Source organism: Pavona decussata, unplaced genomic scaffold (assembly GCF_977016875.1).
Source record: "Pavona decussata unplaced genomic scaffold, jaPavDecu1.1 SCAFFOLD_3, whole genome shotgun sequence".
NCBI lineage: Eukaryota > Metazoa > Cnidaria > Anthozoa > Scleractinia > Agariciidae > Pavona > Pavona decussata.
This window is the reverse complement of record NW_028145427.1, coordinates 1,609,109-1,635,000: the sequence shown is the minus strand read 5'-3', so window position 1 is coordinate 1,635,000 and position 25,892 is coordinate 1,609,109. Positions and strand designations below refer to the sequence as shown.

Genomic DNA, 25,892 nt, shown 5'->3' with positions numbered 1-25,892 from the left:
GCGTTTTGAACCAAAAAATTCTGTTTTTCTCTACTAGGTTAGACAACCGCGCAGAGTACATTTTTTTTTTTTTTTTTTGAGATAATAAAGTAAAGCTGGAATACAAAAAAGTTAGTAATGTTAGCAACAAAAGAAGAATTCAAAGAGACAATAACGTATGGCCCTTTTCTTACTTCCTCGGCGTGCAGATCTGAAAGTAAACATGATGATTGAAATTGTGAATAAATACCTAGGGCAAAGCTAAACAAAGGAATATTTGACCGGAGACTCAGCTGTGATAACAGATATTCTGTCATGTTTAAATTAAATACTCAACTCGGAGTGAAAAACATCGCATTCTTAGATTACATGTAGCAGAATGTTTCCGCCCTGAGCTATTAGCAACGTGAAAACCTGGTTCGATTGTGCATTAGTACAATATTCAAGATGAAATTTGATAAACAGAAAGAAAGCGATAAGCCAAAATAAAGTAATGTTGAGTATTTGCGAAAACAAACGATATGTATGTCACAATATGTTAATTTCTCAGCCAAACATACAATAACTAAAATATTCATTTTTTTTTTTTATCAGAGCGTAAACTTCATAATATTCTAATAAAGTTATTCCGTAAAAATTAAATATAAAGAAAAGCCGTAATGTTTTTTTTGCAAGTAAAAGGCTTAACTATGACTTGAATTTATTTTGTATTGATTCACGTTTATTCTGTACGCTACAGCTGTATAAATTTTGTTTCAATCTCTCTGGTTTAAAGTCACTGAGAAATCTTTGCCTTTCCTTTCGTCGATAGAATGTCTTAACTCGACTAGCGCTCCAAACAGTTGAAAAACGAAATACTCTAGAAAAATATGATTCAACTTCTCTCCACGTATTAATTTTATTAAAAAAAATATCGCGTTGAAAAGCAAATAAAGAACGAACCAGAATACAATTCTGATCCTACAATCGGTTCGCCGGTTTCCTGTCTATTACGTATACGCTCACAGTCATTACGTACATACTAGCTAGGACCTTGCACGAAACATTGAGATAAATTATGGTTTTGGAAGTAGCTCATTTGTAAGATAGTATATGATTTGAACCAAGGAAAATTAGCAGTTTGTATGGTATTATCGCTCCCCCGCCCGTCAAGAATTTCTTAGTGATTTTGTGCTATCTAACATGTCCTATGATAAACTGTCAAGCAAACGTTACTAAGAAACGATCTTTGTGAAAGAAGCATGAAAATAAACAAATGAAACGAAAAAAAAACCTAGTCAAATTTTTAAATAAGTTAATAGCTTTCCTGAGTGGCGTTTACATAAAATAAAAGATCAACACAAAAATTGCATGAAAGATGTTTTAAAACATCAGTTGAATGGGAATCCACGTACCCGAAAATGGACAAAATGTGCCAGAGTTTGCCAGTTGTCATCTTTCTGCAAACGTCCTTCGTCCCTCGTCCTACGTTTGTTGATAGCCATATTTTCCAAGTTTGTTGGCATACCTTAGCCCATGAAACTCGTTTTTCTCTTTCCGTTTAAAGTGAATTACTATAAACTTAAAAGTCGTTCTTGTTATAACGCCAAAACTCCGTATCCTGTAATGAACTTTGTAGCGTTTAGCGCAACCTGGTCATCACGTGAAATTTCCTAGAAACTCTTATGCTTTGGATGCGGAAATTAATGGGTGGTCATTTTGACTCTGTTTGACCAATAGAGAAAACGAAATATCGGTATTTACTTTTGACAAGTCGAATTTTCATCTGTAAAAGGCTTTAGTTTGACAAAAATTAGCATATAAAAATTGATATCATTTAATTTTTAAGCAAAAATTTTCCAGCTTTATGGAGCTTAAATTTCATATTTCAATCAAGCTCAGTTTTGGTTAAGCCAGACATAAAACGAATTTATATACGAAAACTTTTTATTAGAAACGCAAAACATGACTGTTTGATATCAACACAATTCCGCTGACATATTCTCACAACAAACCCTTAAATAACCCTTGGGAGGGATTATTATAGAATCACATTGATAATCAGTAGAATAACAATGAAAATTTTATATTCGTTTACTTACTAATCATGCGATTTGTTTGTCTACTTTGCACCTTTGTAAAAACTCAATTTGTATCGATGCATAGCAAAAGATTTGTTATTTCTTGAAACTGCCTCGGATGGAATAATTTCGCCATGCAGAAATCTGTGCAGAGTATTGAAGCCAAATAACGGATGTTGGTCTACAAGAGCCGCTTAGTGGGACAAAGGATATTCACAGTAGATTATTCGGCGGCTTTGACGCAGATCAGCTTGAAAGGGGAATTAAATCCTGTTAAACCCCGCATCGTGGGGAGAAAGAATAAAAATTTAATTTATATTCTCGAAATCATAACGCTGTATCTATTACCCGCCTGTTGTGCTCTTCATTTGTATATATTCCGTTGGTCTGGTTTGGACATCATTAGTAACGCAACGCCACGTGCCCTCCGTTTGGCAAAAGCCATTTATCATAACTCTGTTAGAAAGTGGAAAATTATTTTTGCGGTTTAGGCCATAAAAGAAACTGATGTATTTCCAACGCAATATTATATGGCTGGCCGCTTGTGGGTGATGTAACGCGCGCTCTGGTTGGCTAATTTGAGGGCAGCTTTCCCCCGCAATGCCCTTCGGGGCAGAGTGTAAGTTCAGTCAGGAGATTCTAATTCTTGCTGAAAACAATGTTACTAACAGTCTATAAATTGTTTTATAAACTTTGCATTCCATTGAAATGAATTGGTTATATAACAGAATATACCACGTACACGCTTCAGTGAAAAACTAAGTGTTCTCGCGCTTTAGGCAGTGAGTAATCGACTTGCGCCAAGTTGTCAGTAAAAAGGTCTTCAAAAGATTTGAAGATTTCTCGAGCTGCGTGAGAATAGAAGTCATTCAGTAATTTCGTGAAATGGCCGTTTGTAACAAAACCAAAATTGGCCTGCCAACTACTAAAGTGATAATTAAAATATGGGTTGTCTTTCCTTTACTGAACTGCCCAAGTAACCCTTTAACTTAGGGTTCATTGAGGACGTCAAGACCATTTCAAATTTGGGAGAGGGTGTGTCCAAAGAACCTTGAACTATTCATTTTGTGACTAAAAAATTCCCTCCCTTTTTTGCGGATCGGGTGAATTGCGGTTCTTAAAATCGCTCTCAAGGACACCTTTTTGTAAAAAGACATCTATTATCAAACGGATGAACACAGTAATTCATGGTAAACGCTAGAGATTTAATTTGCTTGTTAGACCTTCAGTTACCTAGCTGAGTGAAGTAAAAGGTCTTCCTTACAGCAAGTTTTAATTTGTTTCACTAAAATTTTACGACGAACGACGCTTATATTACAAGTGTATTTTTTTAGTATTATACATTTTTTCGTCAGTTCTTAAAAGTTGTTTAAACCTGGCGAAAATTGTATGCACGGTTATTTTGGTACACGACTAAATAGATTCGATGACCGACAGTATAGCTAATCAGCACCAGTGTCTTTTGTCATTATTTTTTCTAATCATATGAAATTATCACAAGAAATGTAATTGACTATTAATCTAGCTTACTCGGAAAGTAACTGGAAAATATTGGTCCTTACGGTCGATTTTTTTACGTGCTTTGCGTTGGTCTATGCTCACTGTCACGACCTCGAGCCAATATTTTCGATAACAACCTTACGCTAGATCAATAGCAAACGCCATCTTAATGGCCGATCCCAGGTTATAACATACTGAGTTAATTCTATGCAGAAGCGCGCTCAGGGACCGGCTTTAAACTCCGTATTCAAACAACAATTGTGGGAGCTGTAGTCATGCCATACCGTGCCATGTTGATAAGCCTTAACAAGGAAGAAACAGCTAATACGCTGTGCGCATGCGTGAAGGGCCCCTAGTGCAAATACGGTAGAGTTTTCCATTGTCTTATCAATTACCGTTACTTAACTAAAACTTATTCTAACCAAGTATAATATTTCAAATGTTTTGTTTCTTTGTAAGTTTGTTTTTTTCGTGTTATTCTTACCAACAAATAAATGTTAAAAATTTATCATAAATATTTTAATATTTAAATCTGCCTTGTTGATAGAGCAGTTACTGCGGCCCTGAGGGCTCGTGCATATTAAACTTTTCTTGCTATAATGTTATCATATCTGTATAAAATTCAAAAGCATTTTGGTTTGTCAAGACAGAGCTTCTTTTAGTTCGAATAAATAATACACAATTTATATTAGTTTATCCCTTTTATACTAAAGGGTTAATTTTTTTAATGAAAAACTGTCGCTCTTTTTTGGTTTGTAAATTTTCCCTGACTTTAAAACCCGCTAATTTTCATTTGCATATTCAAAGTTTTCAGGTTGAGAATATCATACGACTCAAAAAAGTTTGTCCATAGCGTATTAAGCTGGGTCTAGTTGGGAATCACAATTTTTTAATGATTATATCTGACACGCGTCAAAACTAACTTTTAAACAAGATAGATTGTACTGCAGTGCGAATCAATTGCTATAGTGATTCCAGGCAAATATTTAGTGCGCCATAAAAACATAGCTTTTAAAAAGTACAGACAAAATCTTCAGTTCTTTTATCACACGGCTCAATTTAGTTCCTGTGTTTCACTCAAGGTACAGTTTTTGAAAATGAGAAAAAGCTATGATACGTGTTGAACAATTACGAGTGTATATTTTGTACTTCATGGGTTTGCAAAGAAGTGTTCTTGGCTATTTCTCCGAAATATCCCTCCTTTGCATTTCCTCATGTTAAGAAAATAAGAAAACTTATCGTTATTAGTTATTGTTTAATCAATTCGACCAAACCAAAGCGCCGTCGAGTAGTGAGGGAATAGGCAACACAAGTGTATATGGATCCGTTACAAACGCTAAAGAAAATGTCAACTTTTCACTTGAAGTGGATTGCGTGGTTCGCCGTCCGTTTGAACGAGCAAATAGTCTTTCAATTTCATATATCCCTTTTTGTTCGCGAAAAAGATAACTTCTCGGCAGGGAGAATTTGCAGGCGACAGGAATTCCGAGAAAGATTAAGAAGCACTCGCTGAGCTGTTTTAAACTCAGCCATAGTCTTGTCACGTTGGGGGCTGAATAAAAACGAAACAAATGTTAATTTGATGGTTGGCGTAAAATTTCTATGAGAATAATATTATGTCATTTTGGCAGACAATAGTGCAATTTATAAAAGAACATGGAACAAACGTAATGACATTTTGTTTTACGTGTTGATCTTTCGTAAGTCTTAGGAAATGTTCAGGTTTCGCTATTGTTTCCCTCCTTTTTTTCTGAAATTGGATTCACGAAGCTGCAAAGCGGAAATTAGGAAAAAATTACGACAGAAGGACCTTCTTTGTTGCGTTGAATATCACAGAAAGAGCCACAAACAATCAAATAATCGTGATAAAGACCTTCTCTAAAAAAAAAAAGAATGGCTAGATTAAAATGATAAAGGAAAGAAGCACGATTCACTTACGCTTGTACGATTCTAGATAATTTTAGATGCTTAAATTTAAGCAGGTGTGACATTAGCAAAAACAATATACATATACATATACAACCGACATATCGCTTTTCCTCAAAACCTCAGTAAAATACGTACTCAAAAATTCCACAAAGCACAATCGCCGCGACAGTTAAAATAAATTTGTCAAAAAATGAGCGCAACTAATAATATCGTAATTTAAAGTATTACTCCGCAATGCATAAGCTAGCGAGAAATCATGATATCTTACCTTTATGACCGCGATATTAAACGCATGGCGAATCATCTCGGGTGTAGACAAGCGGTGGGTATCTTCGGCGTTCGACTTTCGCCGCCGATGAGCCGTAAAGGCCCCGGAATCGCTGTCTGTATCAGTTTCATTTTCTGATACGGGAGTAAAGAATGGTTCAACTCTTAAACCGTTGTGCATAGCCAGTGTATCGGAGCTTGTTGATTGCATTTCCAGCTCACTTCGGCCTCGCTCTTCCTCCCGTAAAATGTTTACAGTCGATCGCCAGTTGGGTAAATAATTCTGATGTTTTTCCATATATGTGCTGCTAGATAGGTTTCATGGATATCCCATTTCCAAAAGTAAGCCTTACTTATAAGAACGGTCCTAATTCTTGTCAATTTAGGCGCGTATAAATTATGTATAGCATCCTGGGTGAATTTTGATGTGTTTTTACATCCCCTCGCCGCACGATTCAAAGCAAAATACGTCAAATTTGAACCAGGCCGAAAAACGATAACAAACAACAACAATAACGATTACATCCCGAAAGCATCTGTGCAGCCTGGTTGTTCCGAGACGCTTCGAAACACTTTTGGTTTAATATATATTAAAAGCGGATTGAAAACAACTTCATGTTTCATTTATGAGTTTTTAGAATTTCTAAATTCAATCAATATTCGTTGTAAATTGCCTTTCTCATTTAAAATTGAAGCTGGCTTGCAAGTCTCGTTTTAGTGTGAGATAAACAATATTTGACCTCAAAAAATATTCCTTGTTTACGCATGACTTTGTTTGAACGCTCTCTCGTATTTTGTAAAAAGGAATCAATCAGCCTCACTTAACAAAATAAAAATTTGGAAAAATTTGGACAACAGTGCCGAGCACAATGGATTTTGTAACACGATTTGGGATTTTTTAAGTTTATGAAGTAAATAAACTATTTAATTTTTCGTCAGTGTAAATTTGTTTTAAATTTCAACGGAACGCGTTTAAATCTTTGGTCGCTTGTAGCAAGCTAACTGTCTTTATATTTTACCAATAAATATAAATTAAGTGCATGGACAAAAATAAATAATTCATAGTCTTAACGATTCAAAATAATAAAATAAATACTTTTCGCTTTGAATTATGTCATACTCAAGAAATCACAATTTTAATAAGTAATAGCTGTACTTTTACCTCATGTTATGGCGTAAGCGTTCGTAAATGTCAGCTTCACAATTAATCGAGTTGAAAAACTGACTTCTTATATAATTTATTCATGATGTGATTTCCTTAAAATTTGTGTCCCAATTTCTTTTTAGCATGCCTAGGGTCATGACAAAGATAATCACGAACTGATATGTGAGTATTAAGGTACCACAAAGGAATGACATAAATAAGATTGTTTTGAATGTATATGTATAACAAGCATCGCCTTTCTGGCCGTAAATTAAAGTATGTAGCAAGATAAAAATTGGAAGGTTTATTCTGGCATACTTTAATTTCGGACGCGACTTAAAATACTGCTGGAAGATATTTTGTGGTTCCGAGAGCGTTCAGCCTGTTTCACAGTATTGATATTTTAACAATTAATGGAACCATTGCACTCAAATGTAAGAAAAAAAAATAGGGTATCAGATTATGAGAGTCAATAAAAAATGTACTTTATGGACTTCGTAGAATATTTTTTTAAAGGATGCAATCAGTTAAATTTTATTGAAAAAAGTGAAAGTATTTCATAGACAGTGTTAAGCGGTTGTTCAACTGGACACGCTCAGGTTACTGAAATTTTGAAGCGAATCTCAACCAGATGCAGAATTTCTTAAAAGAAAAGCTATGCAGTATTCCTTCAGTACGTTTTGAATTCTCAAGTATAAAGTGTTATTATCTTACTCCACTTAGTACCGTTCGAATAACGGGCGAAACGAGGGCGAACATTTAACAATCATTAAAACCTGGATCATTAAATAATGCAATTCCAGGGATTTGATTGGCTTAGCAGCCATGGTAAATGAGCCATTATACCATGCCCGATGAATAGAGACCATTAAATTGCCTTCTGGTTGTTCTTGCCAAGGGAAAATAGCAAGATCTAGCAATATTTCTTGATTGTTTTAATAACACAATTATTCCACTCACGCTTGTTAGATATGAGATGATTATAGCGAACTCGGCGCTACGTGCCTCGTTGGCTATCAATCATCCCATATCCAACGTACGCTCGTGGGATAATTAACTTGCACGAGCACGCGTTGGATATGAGATGATAGATATATATACACACACTTGTATATTGCCATCAAGGCACGTACCGCTGAGTTGACCCATATCCAACAAGCGCGAGTGGCATTTTTTTTTACAAAAACAACAAAGAAATATTGCTAGATCTTGCCGTATCCATTTTCTAAGAACACCAGAAAGCGATTTAATTAATGACCGCTACGTATCGTGGCCGGTAAGCCAATCAACTCTCTGGAATATATAGCTTGAGCACATTCAATGATCCGGTTGCTAATATATGAGCCGCGATGTTCGTACAATTAATTTTTAATGCATTGTGCAATGAAACTCCGGTTTGGTGTTTGTTCGTATAGTAGGAAACGAAGATGACTGAAACTTATCTTAATTCACCTGTACTCATGGCCTTTTTAATCATTATTATCGAATGTTACGTTGAATAATAAATTTCGTATTAGATGTTTTGGCGTGTAATATCGTTGTATATTTTTGCTCGTTATTGGTTATTTTTAATCACCCTACGGGCTCGTCAAAATATGACACAACGCGTAAAATATACAGTGACACTACGATACACACCGAGGCATAGGAGAAGATAAATTTCTTGTAGATTTTCTCTATAAGATAGATCTACCAGAAACTGGGAGATCCCAGAAATATAAAACCGGAGCTTAGGCAACCGATCGACGTGTGCGTTAGCAATGACGTGCCTTCCTTCTTTGAGGAAGTACGCATTTGATCATATTTTAACGCAATTTGCTCGCTAGAAGAAATTTTTTTATTATTATTATTAAGTGCCCGAGAAACGCACTGAGAGAGAAAATCTTCCCAGAATAGAGGTGATCTATTGGTCTACGCAATTAGCATCACTGAACAGGCACCTTTCTGTAATGGTCAGGATATTTCAAGACAACAAAGCATGTGTTCAAATTGCTCTAAAGGTAAAATCACACGATAGGCCGTCATTAAAGTTGTATCTGGACACGCGGATCGTGGTTTCATAATACGAATGGGGTAGCTGAGCTTTTTTTTTTTTTTGGTTACAACGACTTAAAACTACAATTAGGGTGTTTTTAACAGGTTATACTGTTGCTATGGTAACTTATTATGTCGAGAAAATAATCACGACTTACTCGCCGATGAGTTAGGCATTTGTTTGATACCGTTATTGTTGTATTAACTGATAAAGAGTGGTATTACTGATCCGTATTGAAAAATAGAAGTGCTGGGCACACCTTATGCTTATCTAGATCGCGGGGGGGGGGGGGGGAGGATTCTGCATGCCAGCGCCAATTTTGACCGTTTATCTTAACGTTTTTAATATTTACGGAAACGACACAAAACTTTACTTCTTTTTCAGACATTTACCTGACAACAATTTGGAATGGCAGGTCATGATGTTACCATGGCAACCAATTTTACAGGCAGGTTTTTCAGAAATCGGAAGATTCTTGTTTTTAATTTTCGAAAGTTGACTTTCCAATTTCATTTTTTTAAAAATCATTTTTCCTGTTTTTATTTTCATTTTGATTACTTTTTGGTCGAATCTTCCCCAGGCCCCAGAAGACATCAAAAGAGCACGGTCTGTAAGGTAGGGTTACTGAATGGCGAGAATTTACAGTTAAGAAACGCAAGCAGTCGGCGATGAATAAGTTTCTTGCTAAAAAATAAATTACCAACTTTGGGAAATGATTTTTTTCCAAATGGAATAAAGATTTGTGTGCTTGTTTGTTTTTTAAGTCTTGGATGTCTGTCAAAGCATTCGACAACCAATCAAAGCTGATGTAGCTATCTTTTGTACAGCCAGCTCTCTTGCAACCGTTCCGTTATTTTTATTTAACGATAATTCTGGCAAATTATAAATTATTTACTCGAGCAACGTACTGTACAAGGTTTTACCACATCAATAATAGAAAAGTGTTATAAACAAAACAAAAATTCAACTCTTCTCAAATACTGGCCGAGTTTTTCCTAAAGCGGCAGTACATGCATATCACTGAATAATTTTAATATTTGCCTTTTTATTAATATTCTATTCCATTCTTCGATTCTAAGTTCAGGACTCATTGAATGTCTTCCGGACGTTTACTGAAAAGCGTATCATTCTGCTTTTCCGTTGAAAACGAATTCACTAAACCACCCTAACCAATTGTTCCTAGCCGCAAATAGCCGCAAACTAATTAATTATGTTTTGTGAAAGGCTTTCTGAACGCTTTCTCAACTTCCGTTTAAAGAAAAAGAAACGGGCTTCTTTCGTCGTCTTTATAAATGTAGTAAACAGCGAAAACAATCTTGGTTGTAAATTATCCTGTCTTAAATCGGCTTACGCGACAACTTATGGGGTTAATGGAGCTTGCTTGATATTAACTGATAGAAAAGATTTCAGTCAAGTTGCGAGCATGCAGCTAAGATCAGTGACTTGCTTACCAAAGTAGCTAGACTGGGCAACCGGGAATTGGAGCCGCGTCTTCTACCAGCAGTTTCCATTGGCGGGGATGAATCAGGAGAATCGCGGTTTGTTTCAACATCTTGTCGAGTAACTGAGCTATCTGGTGGCAACAACATGTTACTATTTATCCTCTCATCGAACTCATGTAGGCCGAATGGCATTTTTATCGTTAGCCGTTTGGTAAACTGCGAAGAGATGTACTTGGGCGAGAAACTCCAGAAAGCCTAGCTTTTTCGTAAAACGCGAGTCACCTACTTTGCGTATTTGATGGTTAATATTCGATAGATAAACACTTTGACAGAAACACAATGCATCTCTATTGAATTACATACCAATGCAAATTTTGCTGGTGAACAATTTAAAATTTGAAGTGAGCCTCTGAATTTATTAGCGATCGCCAACTCAAAGGGAGAGAATTTAATTATATTTGAACCTTTCAAATTCGGTCGACGGGTGACAATCGTTACAAGGAAGACATCTAGATTAATGTTTGGTGCTTTCCAGATTATGAGATGTAAGAAACAAAATAGAACATAACGTGAAAATTATTCCATTGAAATCTCTTTAATTGAAAGCTTCAAGCTAGGAAAGCGAAAACAAGATAAGATTGTGATAGAGGCAATCTCCCTAGTACTGTCGAGACAGCTGTCGTTATATGGAAATTTCTGCATGCAGAAATACACCAGCGAAAGCTTAAACTGCCTTGAAATAATTTATTTTAAATTGTTAAATCTTTTGTGAATGTAATTTATCTTGAAGGCGTTCAATTCTTCGTCCCAAGAGGTCCTCGTAGCGGGAAAAAAGATTTCTGAGGATTTGGCTGGAAAGGCAAGCCTTGGTCAATACAAGAGTCACTTATGGAAATATGCTTAGTTCTGTGTAAACAATGTTGATATTAATTAAAGTCTTGGTAAAAGGTTTCTAAGCTGCCAAAACAAGATATGGCATTATCGCCAAAAATGAAACAACTTTGAAATGTCCTCCGTACCCTTATTAAAATTAAATGTTGCAAGTTTAGAATGATGATTTTTTCAAAACATTTCTATTACTTTGTTTAAAATGCAATATAGTTTCCAAGTTTTAACGGGTTTGGAATTAGGGACAAAAGCCAAGGCGTAAAAATAGCAAACGTTTTCGAGCAGGTGATTTCATATTGGCCTTTTCGAGGCCGAGCAGGGGACTGGGCCGATTGAAGAGGGTAAACACCAAACGGTCACCAATTTGCAGCGTCACTGAAAAGCCAAAAATATTTTTTCGCATCAATGGAAACGTTAAAGCAATGATCCAGTTCAGTTGTTGTCTGTACACTCTCATTTATTTACCAGGCTTAAAATATCCAACGATGCCACTCATCGACAATCAAATCCTAGCAGTATGCGGGGTGTTTTCACATGAACCGAGTTTAATGGCCTTAGCTCCCACGAGTCTCCTGTAGCTTAGTGGTAGAGCATCCGAATTAGTTATCGGGAGGACATAGATTCGATGCCTGTTCAGAGAGCTAGGATTTCCTTTGTCCGCCGTATGCCTGTGGCACTGACTGAATAATGCATCACTCTCAATTACTACACCATTACACAGAAATTAGTATTAATTATCTTTGCCCACAGATGGCTAGGATGTAAAAGCGCTGATTAAGGCCAGTTTTTTCAAGCTCGCTTCATAAATTTTGGGAAATTAAAGTCCTAAAATAGTTCAGGAGATAAGCGACCAAAAATCAGAAAATTGTCCAAATCGTGATACCAATATGAATGTTTAAGTAAATAAAGCCGGCTTTTAATACGTAGATTAATTTGACAGAAAGGCCCCGGCTTTATCTTGCTCGAGCTCCGGAATTCGATATTTTGGTCGTCTTGATCCCATTCAGCCCAGGCATTCACAATATCATATCCCACCAACCCGAGCTGGCTTTGAGCACGCTTACATGAAATGATCAGCATGGCAAGCTGGTCATGTTTAGCCCATTAAGCGCTGGAGCCTAATCACAAACTCCCCAGTTTAATAGAGTGCGTTGGCAGCCTTTATCAGAAGGTTTGTCTCTCATGTGTACAATGCTAAATGTATCAGAAGCAACAAGGGTGTCTAGAGAATTCCAAAGCTGTACTGTGATTGAGTTTCCTTGGCCAGTGCAGATGTGTACGCACTGCACTGTGCTCCTATGCCGACGGAAAATATCACCGGGGCCTTACTCAATGTTGGAATCAAAAAATTAAAGTGCACATCAATACTCAGGGACTATGTTTTTCTATTAATTCTCCTTTAATAATATAGATCAAAATTACTTTTGTGTCGAGAGTTTCTTTTGCGATATTTTTTCACTTCTTGGAATCTTGGGCACCCCGTGGTCTCCTTTACTAAAGGCCTTATATTTGTCTTGGACCACTCATTTTCAGTACAGAGGCCAAGATCTGCCATGGGTCTTATTTTTATATCATCTCTAATGTCAGCAAGGCCATGCAGGCCAATGTTGATGCTTGCATCACATCGGTTTGAGCAATAATACACCTTATCTTCCGGACTAAAACCCAATTACCGTAATGATTCGATTCATCGCCCGAGGTGATAATTTACTTTTGGCAACTAAAGAGAGCTCTAGGGCGATTATTTCCAGAGCTTATTTCTGTTTGACACAACTCTTGGCATCAGAGTGCGAACAAGTGCTTTAATGAACAGTAACCGAGAAACTGTAGCACTAACAACTGAAGCGATACGAGTTCGCATAATTAGAATCGGAATCGCTTGTTTTTTTCTGAACCAGTATCTTCCACAACATAGTACTTTCAGATGTGACAGGAGAATATATAATTCACTTACGCTAAATGACAACCATTTATCTTATGACGCTATACCATTTGGGGCGTTTATCAGAATTTATTATCCAACACATTGTAACACTGCCCAAATATGGTCATGGTGCACTGAATATTCGTCGTCCTTAGTCAACAGACATCCTGCGATATACTCAGTTTCGTGTGTCGCGGGAAAAAACGGCAAAATAAAGATCGTCTCCAGCTTTTCTACAATAAAACTGTGCTTTGTTATGAATGTGTTGAATAATAAAACAATTATCCTGCTCAATCTTGCGGAATCCCGGCTCAGTCAACGGCCTCGTCGACGAACAGGCGATATTCCGCGCGATTTTTCAGGATAATTGTCAACAAGATGGTTACGTATTAGGAAAGATTATTCGTGGAATGGCGGAGAAGAGGGGGTGGGGGGGGGGGGGGGCGCTTTAAAAACAAAGTGACACTTAAGAGAGAACGTTTATTAGAAAGGGCGCGTATTTGAAGAAAGGCATTACGGTAATTGTTTTTCTTTCGTTTAACCACCCCGTTATTACGACCTCATTTTCAGGGCCCGAGGCCAGGACCCGCAGAGCGGATTTTGGAGTAGGGTGCTAAAGCGAACGCGTTAGCGTGAGACAACTAGGGGGTCTTCTGAAATGGCTAGAAATGCATCAAAACTGTCAACACTAATGTAAATTTTTAATTGTATCAACTTAAATATGTTCCTTTTCTTTTGAAGTAAGGGGTCAATGTTTTAGTCTGGCCCTTACATTTGACCAACGCTGCAACAGGCTGATGAGGCAAAAATTTTCGCTTTGTTTTCTTCTGAAAGCCAGCAGCTTGTGAAGACTCAGTTTCGTACCTCATGCTTCCGTAAATCATATGTGCTTCTTTGCTCGTTATGACAGCGGGATTGAATGATCCAGGATGACCGAAGCTGTACATAAGCGATAAGTAGCTTGCATAAATGAACGCCTTTGTGCGAAAACTCCCTCGTAAAACTTCGTAAAACTTCTTCGTAAAACATCGATCCAAGAACGAATGAAAATGGAAACAACAGCTGAAATTCCATTATTTCACGGTTGAAATCTAGTCGTCCGTTCAGCAGGAAAACTAACGCCAAACTGTCTGAAATTGTCGGGTTTGTCGGAGAAAACCTAAAGTCATATACTTGATAATATGTAAGGTGAGTTGTTTCTGCAAGTGATGGATGTGCTTACGTACAATGAAATAAAATATTTTTTAACCATCCAAAAGGGGGGGGGGGGGGGCACTAAAGCCCTTCCAGCCCCTCCCCTTCCGCGATCCACTGTATTTGGAAAAAGCAGACCTTGTAACCACGCCTTTTTCAGAGAAAACTAACCAACAATAATTTTAAAATAAATAACTATGCATGGTATTTTTTTTTTAAATTGAAGCCTAATTACCTCCCATTTCCTGTTTCGACTTCAATAACCCTTACTGACATTTCCTTTTGCCGCAGTCATAAACTGCAGAAAAATACCTTGGAATTAGTAGGGACCATTCCAAGATGCGCAGAACGTATGCGCCATAGCATAGCATAGCGTCCTTAAATGGTCTAAACTGATTTATGGTTACCGATGTCCAGGGTAGAAATGAACAACGTTGACATGTCCCTGGTGTGCTCCAAACAACACACAAAAAAACTAATTTGGTTCGTTCGTCTTTCACAAATGAAAGCAAAGATACTTCATTAACAAAATGGAACCCTGAACTAGGACATTGTTTTCGATCATGATCACTTGTCGCGTAAGATTTGACGAATAACCAATTTTAACCGTATTCTGCCTGACGGGGGCCTGGGTCGGGACAGAAATTGCCTGCGCTGACCAGTCAAGTTGGTCAGAAGATTTGTTGTTGCATGGCAACCACATATGCCGAGTATTGTTTTCGAAATTCGCTTATTTTGATTTTCTTTTTGGTTGTTGTTGAATAATTTTATGCATTATTTCGGAGTTTTTAATAGGGTTAAATGTAATTTAACTTAGTTAACGACTTGGAGCAAGTTTGCTCCTTGGTGGCGTGGCGTAGCGAGGCGTTAGCGTTTATTGGCGTATAGCTTGAGCACGGGTGGCACATTAGCGTTTGGGCTTTTGTTGTTACATTACTGTTTGGGCCTGGTTCAGGTCTGCAGGCAGTTGCGTGGCCAGCGGTATTCTCTTGCAGTTTAGGCGTGCTCCTTTGCACGTGCTCGAAAATCTACTCTACTCAGCGTTTTTCGTAGCGTGGCTAGTTTATCGCGTTTTGTTGGGCTTTTCTTTCCCTCCCTTCCCTCCCAGTAGTGTTACCTTGTTATTGTTTGGGATTAGTGTTGGGGGTTGGTTAGGGGTAGGGTTAGTTCGTTGTCTTATGTACTTATTATTTTTCCACTGAGCTTCTAGTCTCAGTGTGACGGGTGCTAGGGTTGGGGCTGGGTTGCGGGCGGGGCTCGTGGCTGGGTTGTGGGTAGGGCAGGCTTATCGGGTGTTCTACGTACCTGGGTTTGGGTTGGCAGTACCAGCCCCTGGCTCCTGGGCACCCAACCTCCATTTGCGACATAGGCGTTAACACTGCCGTTTCGAGAATCTTCATCGTTTTTGCTTATTAATCGCGACAGTTCTCACGGTTTTCTAAGATGGTAGCTGTAAACCTACGGAACTCAAAGAAAACAGTTTAAACGTACAGTACCGCTCAAAAGTAAGTTACCAGTCTCGTCTCGTTTCTCGCGAGACGAGAGTCGCGTCTCTCGATACGAGATTCTCGTCTCGAGAGACGAGAGTCTCGTCTCGCGAGACGAGAGTCTCGTATCGAGAGACGAGATTCTCGTCTCGCGAGAATCACTGAAGCGGAAATTTTGGAATATTACCGAGTTTCTCGCGAGAAGAACTAATAACTGAATTTCTCGCGCACTTGTCTTGTGTTGCCTTTATTTACACTGTATGCCGTTTTTAAAACGGCCTGTGCCAACGGTGGTTGATTCCGTCGACAAGTAAGTTCGCATTATCAGAGCTTATGTGATTCGAAACAATTTTGTATTCATTCAGTTCAAAGGTTTCGATTCGCGCACAGTGTAAGAGATGATTTATTTCCTCCGTCACTTCGAAGGTTTCGTTTTAGCGAGCTCGCCGACATATCAATTATAATTTGCAGTTGAAACTTTCCCGCACACACAATTCCTACATAAAAAATCCCAGCCTTGTTAAAGTCAAGTTCTGTGCCTGTATCTATTAAACAGTTTTTTGAAATAATAACCCTGACACTTACAATGTTTTTCAATTTCACTGCGATTCGAATTTGCATACATGTACATGTATCGTGCTTCGCCAACCGCTATTGAATCGAACTTCTTTGCGGTTTCAAAGACTTTTCCTGCCAAGAAAAAACAAATTGTGTTTAAAGAAAATCGAAAACAGAAACGTTGTTGAAGAGCTAGCGTAAAATGCGTAGTTCTAGTCGAGAATTGATTTCAGTTTATCGTGCACCGAATTTGCATATCGACAACGCGAACATGTCAAAGGTTACCGCGCCGCGCTTACATCTCAACCTTCAAAAACCGGATTTTTTTGATCGGGTTTCATTTGCAAAGCATTGCGATTTCGCCTTCATACGCATTAAACTAAATTACCAAAAAAACAATTTGCACTTGGAAACCAAATCAACGCGAACTTATGGCAATTTAAACAAATAAACATGACATGCAAGCTGCAAGTGAAACTTAAGAGAAAGTGTAAGGCAATGGCTTCATTAAAAAAAAACATTTTCATTTTATTTACATTTACAATTGAATAAATACAATACATTAAGTACTCCTAGATACGTTTCCCGATCCTAATGTATACCAACGTTTTACAACACTACTACCAACTTATGTTTATTACATTTTCATTTTATTTACATTTACAAATAAATAAATACAATTAATTAAGTACTATGATACTGGTAATTGTTTTTGAAAATCCAGTAATTTTTATACAAAAGTCTAACGTCAGATCATGTTTCCTTAACACTAGTCTACTTTTACAAAACGATAAGCCTTTCAAATTTACGGACTGACCACCCCCCGTAGTCGCCTAAACTTATTGTTGTCTAAGACCACCCTTTGATCTTCTCCCCCTACGCAAAAACTCGTCAATTGCGACGACGCACTTACGCCATTGCGCAGCTTGTTGTGTTTGCACACAAGGGTACAACTTAAAAACATATTTTTTAACTACACCCAGCTTAATTTGATCTAAAAGCTCCTTCCCCCTAGTCCCCGAACAATTACGATTTTCCAGTTCCTCCGGTTGAAATACAGCCTGCAAGATTTTTCGCGCAAAAACCCCAACACTGCTACTATTACTTTTTAATTTTACTGCATCTTGCAAAAAACTGTCCCCTTCCTCCCCTTCCATGTCACCCCCCTCCCCAACAAAACTAGATGCTTGAAAAGAGGTTAACCCACCCTCGTGTCCTAAGCTTAAATTCGTGGCCGACCTCCCGAAACTATTCTCCCGGTCCCCAGTGTTCCTACCCGAACTTGCCCTCCCAACCCAACAAAACTAGATGTTTGAAAAGGGGTTAACCCACCCTCGTTTCCTAAGCTTAAATTCGTGGCCGACCTCCCGAAACTATTCTCCCGGTCCCCAGTGTCCCTACCCGAACTTGCCCTCCCATCCGAACTAGGACTTCCCGAAAATGACTGAACGAAATCCACCCTTTCCACGTAATCGACGCTTTGACTACAACCACCCGTACCACCCCCATTATTCACTGCCCTTGTCTCCCTTAGCAAATCTGACACTAACTTAAATAAAACTCTTTGGTTGTCTAAAATACGGTTCAGTTTCTGATTTACGTTCAAGTCTGTCAGGTCTTCATCCTGCATAAGCTCATCTAAAAAACCACGGTCATCCAACTGAGGCGGAGAAATCGTCGACGAAGGAGAGCTCGGTGGCGAGAGGGATGTCGGTGGAGAACTCGGTGGCGAGAGGGATGTTGGTGGAGAGCTCGGTGGCGAGAAGGACATCAAAGGAGAGCTCGGTGGAGGCAACTCTTGGTCGTTCTACAAAGAAAGATGGAAACAATGTATCGGTGAAAAATGCACACTCAAAAAGCACGTCACTACACTTTTTTTATATATATATAAGAACCTTCTTTTATAAAGATCTGAATGTGATTTATTCTAAATTCTAACTGAATGTGATAGCGAAAATTACGATACAAAATTGATCTTTTCGGCGACAAAATGTTGATTACTTTGGGATAAACGTTCTTATATATATAAAAAAAGTTAGAGTGTATAAACAAAGCCGTCAACAAACAAATGGCTGTGATGAAAAGATCTGAACCGGCACAATTTCTATGTTTGCTTGATCTTAAATTCTAACTGAATGTGATGACGAAAATTCCGGTATTAAATTGATCCTTACGGCGACAAAATGATGATAACCTTGGGGTAAATAAACTAAAAACTAAGAAAAAAAATTAGACAGATTATATTTACCAATTCCTCTTCTTCGCCATGGTCCGGTTCTACCATTAGTGGTGATGGCGGTTCACCTGACTGTATAACCCGGCAGCATTTCTTTTCTTTACAGGTATCTCGTTTCTGTTCCTTTCCTTTGCCATTTGTTACACTCTTTTTCTGTTAATAAAAAAATCAAACCATGTCAATTCATTTCAACGCTGAAAAGTCTTGTTAAGGTTATCGAATACATTTAGAGGTGTCTAATTAACAAGACTTATCAGCGTGGTAACACAAATCAAATCTTCCTGAAAAAAAATAAAAAAAGAACGCTTTCTCTATTTCGGACGTTCGTTCGTTTCCTAGAGGTTATGTTGGTTTTTAGTCACGAGCATGAGCGTGCATTTTAAAATACATGTAAATTTTAACAAGCGTTACGTGAGTTGTTTTGAAAATGCCGAACATTTGAGCGCGTGCGACTTCCATTCTAACGGTGTGTTGGAATGGTGACACAACAGTTTTACAAAGTTTTAAAGTGAGTATTCGAAATTGGAAGTCAATTTTGTCATGTTAATCGTTTAACATGGTAAGCACACGGTCGGGGTGTCCAAGTCGTTTCGTTCCAAGTCAAAGTCACTTCGTTTCATATCCTAACAGTTTTACAAAGTGTTAAAGTGAGTATTCGAAATTTAGAGGTCAATTGTAAGCTTTTTTTTTTTTTTGCTTGACTTAAATATTTCAAGACTATTTTTGTTGTGGAACGAATTCAGTTGACTAATGCGTGGTACGTGGTATGGACCAAAGTGACTTAGAACGTAACGACCGTAATTCCCATTATAATAGTATGACAACCAAGCACGCTCTCAAATTTTATTGCTGACTGTTAATAACTTGTTGCGAACTGATAAACCGATAGCTTGTGAAGTAATTTCATCGTGAGTTGACTTGAAGAAGCAGCTTAAGATTCGAGCGCGTGCTTAACTGTGATGTCAACTAATAAAGAAACAGCTGTTCACTTACGACACGGGCTTTCTTTTTCGGTGGTTCGTACCCTTTAAGAGTCATATTCATACCTTTGACAATCTTGAAAGTATGTACAGAGGTACAACAGGATCTGCCCACCCAGCTCAGGATCTCCAAAACCAACAAACAAGCAAAAAGGGAACAATCTAGGCTAAATTAAAATATTAAGACTTGAATAAAAACAATGATAAATGCACTTCTTGATGCTTGTCGACTTGGAACAGGATTATTCTAACCTGGGTACACCTGGCCCCAGTTGTTCAAAGAGCGGATAACTTTATCCAGTGGATAAAATGCATTGGTTGGAGTACAATTTATCCGCTGGGTAGAGAATTATCCACTGGATAAAGTTATCTGCTCTTTGAACAACTGGAGCCTGTCTGCTTGGCTTACCCTGGGTGTCAGAAGCTTTTCACAGGCAGTTTCCAGTCTACCCCACTCAGAAGAACCCTCTGGTACCCAAGGTAAGGGTGGCTGTATATAGGATAAAATGCATCCAGGAATCGTTTTTAAACTAAACAAAGGCCCCTGTTCTATGAGCTTCTTGTAGATAATGCAACCTCCCATAGCAACATCAATCAATATCACAAATGCAAGTTTTAATAAAACAATTACTTTTAATGTCAGTTACAACAATGCCAAATCCCAGTACAAAGCAGTAACAGTACAACACACATATCCAAGATCAATTCAATCTTCATAGCAATGTAACATTCACCACATGATCTCCTTCAATATTAAATACAGGATTCAAGCAATATTCCTTTGTTTGGAATTCTTCAGCCATCAATGGTGACTCCCTGAAATGCATAAATATTAATATATTAAATAAATTACTATCATTAACAATAATGACACAATGATAACTATTAAAAAAAAAAAGATTTTTAGTAATAATTATTGGATCATTTAAACCTTCCCCGTAGGCAAGTTGTTCTTAAGTGTCGAATATCTTGAAATGGCAATGAGTGGTTCGAAAAAATTGTCAAACTTCTGGGAAACATTTACTATGAGCCTGTTTACAAGGAGGAACGGTTACCTTAAAGAAAGGGTTACTTTAGCATGCTCACATTTGTACAGGAACACGATACAAGAATTTGTTCTTTGGTATTAGAAGTAAAAGAGTAAAGGGACTCAATTATACAATCATGGGACCATACAGCCAACACAGTGGCTTTTCAAAGTTTTTAGGTAAGAAAACCAAGGTGATTATATCAATCCTTTAATCCCCAAATAAAGTGATTGGCATCTAATTTCTCATTATAATAATTATCACTACTTGATCAACCATGGAGGTCATGGTCAATGGTGCTGTCTTGATATATTGACAAATCCTCCTATCAAATACCACTAAAACATATCATAAACAGCAAGGAAAATAGACATGTCAAAATTGGGGCTTTGAGTTACCAGCATACAGTGAAACCTCCACTATTTTTGTTACTGAGTTGTCATTTTGGAAGGACCATTACTTTCGGGGGGAGGGGGATCATTACTTGTTTTTTTGGAGGGGTGGGGAGGGCGTTACTTTCGGGATTTAAAAGAAAAGTAAAATTTAAAGTTACTTTTGAAGAGCCATTATTTCAGGGTGGGGGGGGGGGGGGTCTTACTTTCAGAATTCTACAGTTATCAGAGATTTATGGTACAGCTGTATTTTATCGTCATAGCAAAAACATGTAGCTGCTGCTGGTCTAATTAAACAATTCCATACCTCCTTTCCCTTCGATTGGTTCTGCAAAGAGAGAGAGAAAGTTACATGTATTTAGTTATCAGATCACAAATTCCATTTCCCATAATTTTATGCCTCATATTTAATGATGGTTCCCCTCATGTTATTTTTAGGTAAAAAAAAGATAAACCGGTAGCATAGAATTTATTCATAAATGGCAGCCAATGGTCGGTCGGGCGATGGGGAACAAAACATTTTATTGGGTTGGCCTTACGAAAGCAAGGCTAAGTGCAAAGCTTTCATGTGAAAACTAGTTTTGTTTGCTTTTATAATGAGGTTCAAAGCAACTCAGAAATGGCCTATTAGAAACGCATAATAAGTGGACCACCATTTAAAGTGCCTATCACCCTTACACAGTTTTAATTCTATGTCTAAGACTATTCATGTCTAAGACACTTTGCGAAGAAATAAATCGTATTCCATGTTTCGTTTTGTTTTTATCAGACAACAAAATTGCCCAAAATAGGCCGTTTTCCGCCATATTGAATACAAAAGGGAGCAGTTGAGAGACTGGGTTCTAACAAGCTTGCGACGTTGACCTGGTATCTCAGCCACAGAGCATTTTCTCATTTGTCACTAATTCTCTGTACTGAACTTGGAATGTGCCAGGAAGGTATGTGGTAGGTGAATATACTGCCTTCTCAGTTATGTAGAAGGGTATAGTTCTGCACACTATACTGTTCGATAATGATGAAGCAAGGAAATGCAGAAAGAAATAGAAAGATTTTATGAAACAAAAGCGGGCTAACCCGGAAAATCGTCAATATGCTCCAATTGCGATGCAAAAATGAAGCTGTAACTAAACAAACTTAAGCCCTCAATTTCACGCATTGCATAGCTCTTGAAGAAATCTACAGTGCTAGAGAAAGAATCAAAAAACAAATAGCAATGATCAGAGACACAACATCTTGCAACAAAAACAAATGGCCTGGCCCCACAATACAAAAACTGTAAGATAAACTGATATAATTACACAGTTCAAATCCTAACAAAGATAACAACAATAGCGGTTGCTAGGTTAAAGATTATCACACGGTTCAATCCTAACTAGAAGCTGTACTGTCACCAGACCGCTAATTCGAAAGAGCCAAACTAGATCTTAATACTAGTAAAATGAAATGGCACAACAATGACAGCGGCTAAACAGAAACAACAAGAGGTAAATAAACAGCCGCTAAACACAGAACTCTAAACCCAAAATGTCCTTTGAGACCAAAATACAAAACATGCTACAGTTAAGTACATGGTTTTGTTCTATGATTATCATACAAATCCTTCAAATTGTCATGCCAACCCGCTGTAAACATACAAGAAGCTAAATTTATTGATCAAAAGACTGAGATAGAAGTGCTAAACATGCGAGTAGGAGTTGTGTAGGCCTTTCATTCCTATTTTATGTGCTTGATCGTCGCGTCAATCACATAGCCAGGGTTGTAGTTAAATTCTGAATCATGAGTTGTAGCTTTGCTCGGATTCAGTGTCAGTGTTCGGCTTTTGGGCTAAAAAATCGGAGAGAAACCTCAAACAGCTCCTGTAGAATTCACTCCGACTCACTACTGACTGTACTGTTTGGTTGCGTGCTTGTTATCGAGATACCAGGTCGACGTCACAACTCACTAGTGCCAGTCCTCTAATGGCACGGTTTTAACTTCGGAAATTGTGATTTCGATCGCGTTTTTAAAAATCAAGAATAACTTCAAATCTCGTTATTTTACTTGTTTTGGCCTACTTTCTTCGTCTACTTTTAAGAATGAAAGGAATTGGGTAGGGGTGATAGGCACTTTAAGCATGAGTTCTATGTAATAATTATCTATTGTAATTGAATATGCGGCTGGCAATTATCTAACTTAATACAGGACTGCGGAACCCGTAACAAGCAAGTCAAAATCTTCTGGCTCCACAAAATAGTCATACCACTCTTACACAACGTTTTTAAAAGCTTGGACCCCTACAGCTGATCTTAAAGAGGTTGTATTTTTTGCCATTTAAGGAAAAATTATGTCGGAAATTTTTGAGTTCCACAAAAATTTTTTACCAGGGATGGAGACGGGGATATCTATTTGCAGAATGGGTTACATTCAACATGTGCATGTCAGGGTAGGATCACACAGTTGAATAAAATATTTACACTGGAGGATTACGTGTTTTTTACGACTAAAACAATGTAAATAATGTTATAAACGCTCAAAGTTACTTACTCTTAGAACCGGAGGAAGCAATCTTCGATATTCCAAAGTAAGTGATCGCAAAACCAGCAAGCAGGAATCGCATATCGTACAGGTATGGCCCAGTTCGAAGAGCGTAGCTCTTAACTCTCCCGTATATTTTCATCATCTTGACTCCCTACGAAGAATCGTTAAACAGTTGAAAGCTGCAGCGACTTATGTTAAGATGTACACTTTAAAACAGGAATAACAAAGACTTACTAGTGAAGTGTACCGGCAAAAAAGTGAGGATTATTGGCGAAGAAACAAAAATGGCGACGCAATACCAAAGGAGCATGCACCTTACGGACAAACGCTGACCAATGCACTAGAAGGCGCATGAACCATTTTCAAAATGGCGTCCGCTGGTGTAGAAGACGGCAATTCCACGTGGAGTTTGATAAAACAGGGCGCCGAAGCGCGTGTTTACAAGACAGAGTTTTACAACAAGAAGACCATAGTTAAAGAGAGGTTTTCAAAATCTTACAGGCATCCTTCCCTTGATGAAAAGCTGACACATCGAAGAACCAACCAAGAAGTGCGTTCCATTCTTCGCTGCAGAAAAGCTGGAATTTGTACTCCTGCAGTTTATTTTGTTGATTACACTACTCATTGCATCCACATGGAGGAAGTACAAAACAGCGTAACAGCCAGAGATCGCGTCAACAACCTCCTGGAGACCCCAGATGAAGAATCCCAAAAAAGTTTACAAATTTTGGCCGAGAAGATTGGAAGTTCTTTGGCCGATATGCACAATGTTGACTGCATTCATGGGGACTTGACGACTTCAAACATCTTGCTGAAGGCAGGTGTTGATAATATCATTCTCATAGACTTTGGACTGAGTTTTATCTCAGCTTTGACAGAAGACAAAGGCGTTGATCTTTACGTTTTGGAACGAGCATTCCTGAGCACCCATCCCAACACTGAAAAGCTATTTCAGGTCATTTTGGAAAGTTACAGAAAAAAAGCTAATAAGGCTGACGAGATCATCAAGAAACTGGATGATGTGAGGCTGCGAGGACGGAAACGAACTATGGTTGGATGAGAATAACGCAGTGGTGAGCGTTATGGTACTTTGTAAAAACATGCACTTCAGCCAACCCAAATAATTCCCTCCATACGAATTGGCCGCCATAGGCTAGGCTTTTGACGAGTCGGCAAACACGTCTTGAAATAACAGTGTTTGTATGGAAATCCGATGTCAAATAATTTACATTAAGCATCGCTTCTGAAAAAATCATGAATTGGAAACTTTTGGCACTAGGAAAAGGATTTTAAGAAAAAAGATTGCAGGTATGTGGCTGTGCCAGAAAGTGTGAGTCGTGTTTTGAACTTTCCATACATTTCCCTGTATTTTTTCCCCGCGAACTATTTTTGGTAACAGTTCACGGCTGGTTCGCTATATAGACAAATGTATGGAAATGTCAAAACACGACTGCATGCTTTCTAGCCAACAGCTACAATCCTCAGTTATTTTCTGTAAAATCCTTTGCATAGTGCCTAAAGTTTCCAATTCATGAATTTTTCAGAAGTGATGTTTTATGAAAATTATTTGACATCAGAGTTACATACAAACACTGTTATTTCAAGACATGTTTGCCTACTCATCAAAATGGCGTCAAAAACCGTGATAAGGCCTATTCTTAATAAGGCAAACGCAACAGAAAACACTGTTTTTATTGGAATCTGGCAATATTCAAACTTAGAGGGCTAAAGGCACTTGGAAAAAGACTGTATCAAATTTGAGAAGTTTACAGTATGTTTAGTTGATAGTGGGAATTTGCATTTTCAAGTTGATTTCCCTTTACATTCGTCTGTAAACATATTCTGGTTCCTATTTTCCGCAGGAAAAATTATTCTAAGGCAACTACATGTAGAAAAGTTGAAAATTGGTTGCACAATGCTAATTTACATCCAGAGACTTAAAACCTTTGGCCTTATATATAGTTGTATGTCTTCAATTTACAGTTTTAATATTTTCAGAAATTGATTCATACAGAAATATTATTTGTCACTGGATTTTCATGTAAACATTGTAATTCACAATGTACTGTTTGTAGCTCCAGTTCAAAAAATTATGGTGACAAATTTGTGTGAAGGGGCTTATTAGCTGAAGTTTAAAGTTGGGAATTCTAGAAAATATCAAATGAACCATAGCAATCTGGTAATAAATTAAACCCCCTCCCCCAAAATAAAAGCATTACAGGTACACTACTACCGCATCAAGTTGCACAACTATAGCCAACTTGTTAATTTTTGTGAGTAAATTGAACCTGCAACAATTCAGATCACCCAATAAAACAAGGACTCATTCACA

The 25,892-nt window shown here is 37.8% G+C and overlaps 3 protein-coding genes across 6 annotated transcripts in view; 1 reads left to right on the top strand and 2 right to left on the bottom strand.

Moving 5' to 3' along the window:
* LOC146489815 (transient receptor potential cation channel subfamily A member 1-like) overlaps positions 1–10,722 on the bottom strand; it is a 35,610-nt gene extending 24,888 nt beyond the window's left edge. The window contains exon 1 of one of the 3 annotated variants that reach the window (XM_085102858.1): positions 10,366–10,722. In XM_085102858.1, coding sequence (XP_084958984.1) covers positions 10,366–10,548 — 183 coding nt within the window. In that variant the 5' untranslated portion in view covers positions 10,549–10,722. Of the gene's footprint in view, positions 1–1,373; positions 1,692–5,736; positions 6,345–10,365 lie in introns of those variants that run through there. The other 2 variants (XM_085102850.1, XM_085102871.1) reach the window with 2 other exon arrangements.
* Positions 10,723–15,856: 5,134 nt separating this feature from the next.
* Positions 15,857–23,877, bottom strand: LOC146489814 (uncharacterized). Of its 2 annotated transcripts, XM_085102821.1 has the most exons (5): positions 23,795–23,875; positions 23,567–23,711; positions 21,351–21,371; positions 18,656–20,439; positions 15,857–18,214 (listed from the first exon to the last, which is right to left on the bottom strand). In XM_085102821.1, exons 4-5 carry the CDS (start codon positions 18,689–18,691, stop codon positions 17,630–17,632), a joined length of 621 nt encoding a protein of 206 aa, XP_084958947.1. In that variant the 5' UTR covers positions 18,692–20,439; positions 21,351–21,371; positions 23,567–23,711; positions 23,795–23,875; the 3' UTR covers positions 15,857–17,629. The 2 variants fall into 2 exon arrangements, with proteins under 2 accessions (XP_084958947.1, XP_084958956.1); XM_085102830.1 differs by lacking the exon at positions 15,857–18,214 and having other exon boundaries at positions 20,237–20,439; positions 23,795–23,877.
* A 34-nt stretch (positions 23,878–23,911) lies between these two features.
* LOC146489813 (EKC/KEOPS complex subunit TP53RK-like) lies at positions 23,912–25,892 on the top strand. Its single transcript, XM_085102807.1, has one exon. It carries the CDS (start codon positions 23,928–23,930, stop codon positions 24,618–24,620), a length of 693 nt encoding a protein of 230 aa, XP_084958933.1. The 5' UTR covers positions 23,912–23,927; the 3' UTR covers positions 24,621–25,892.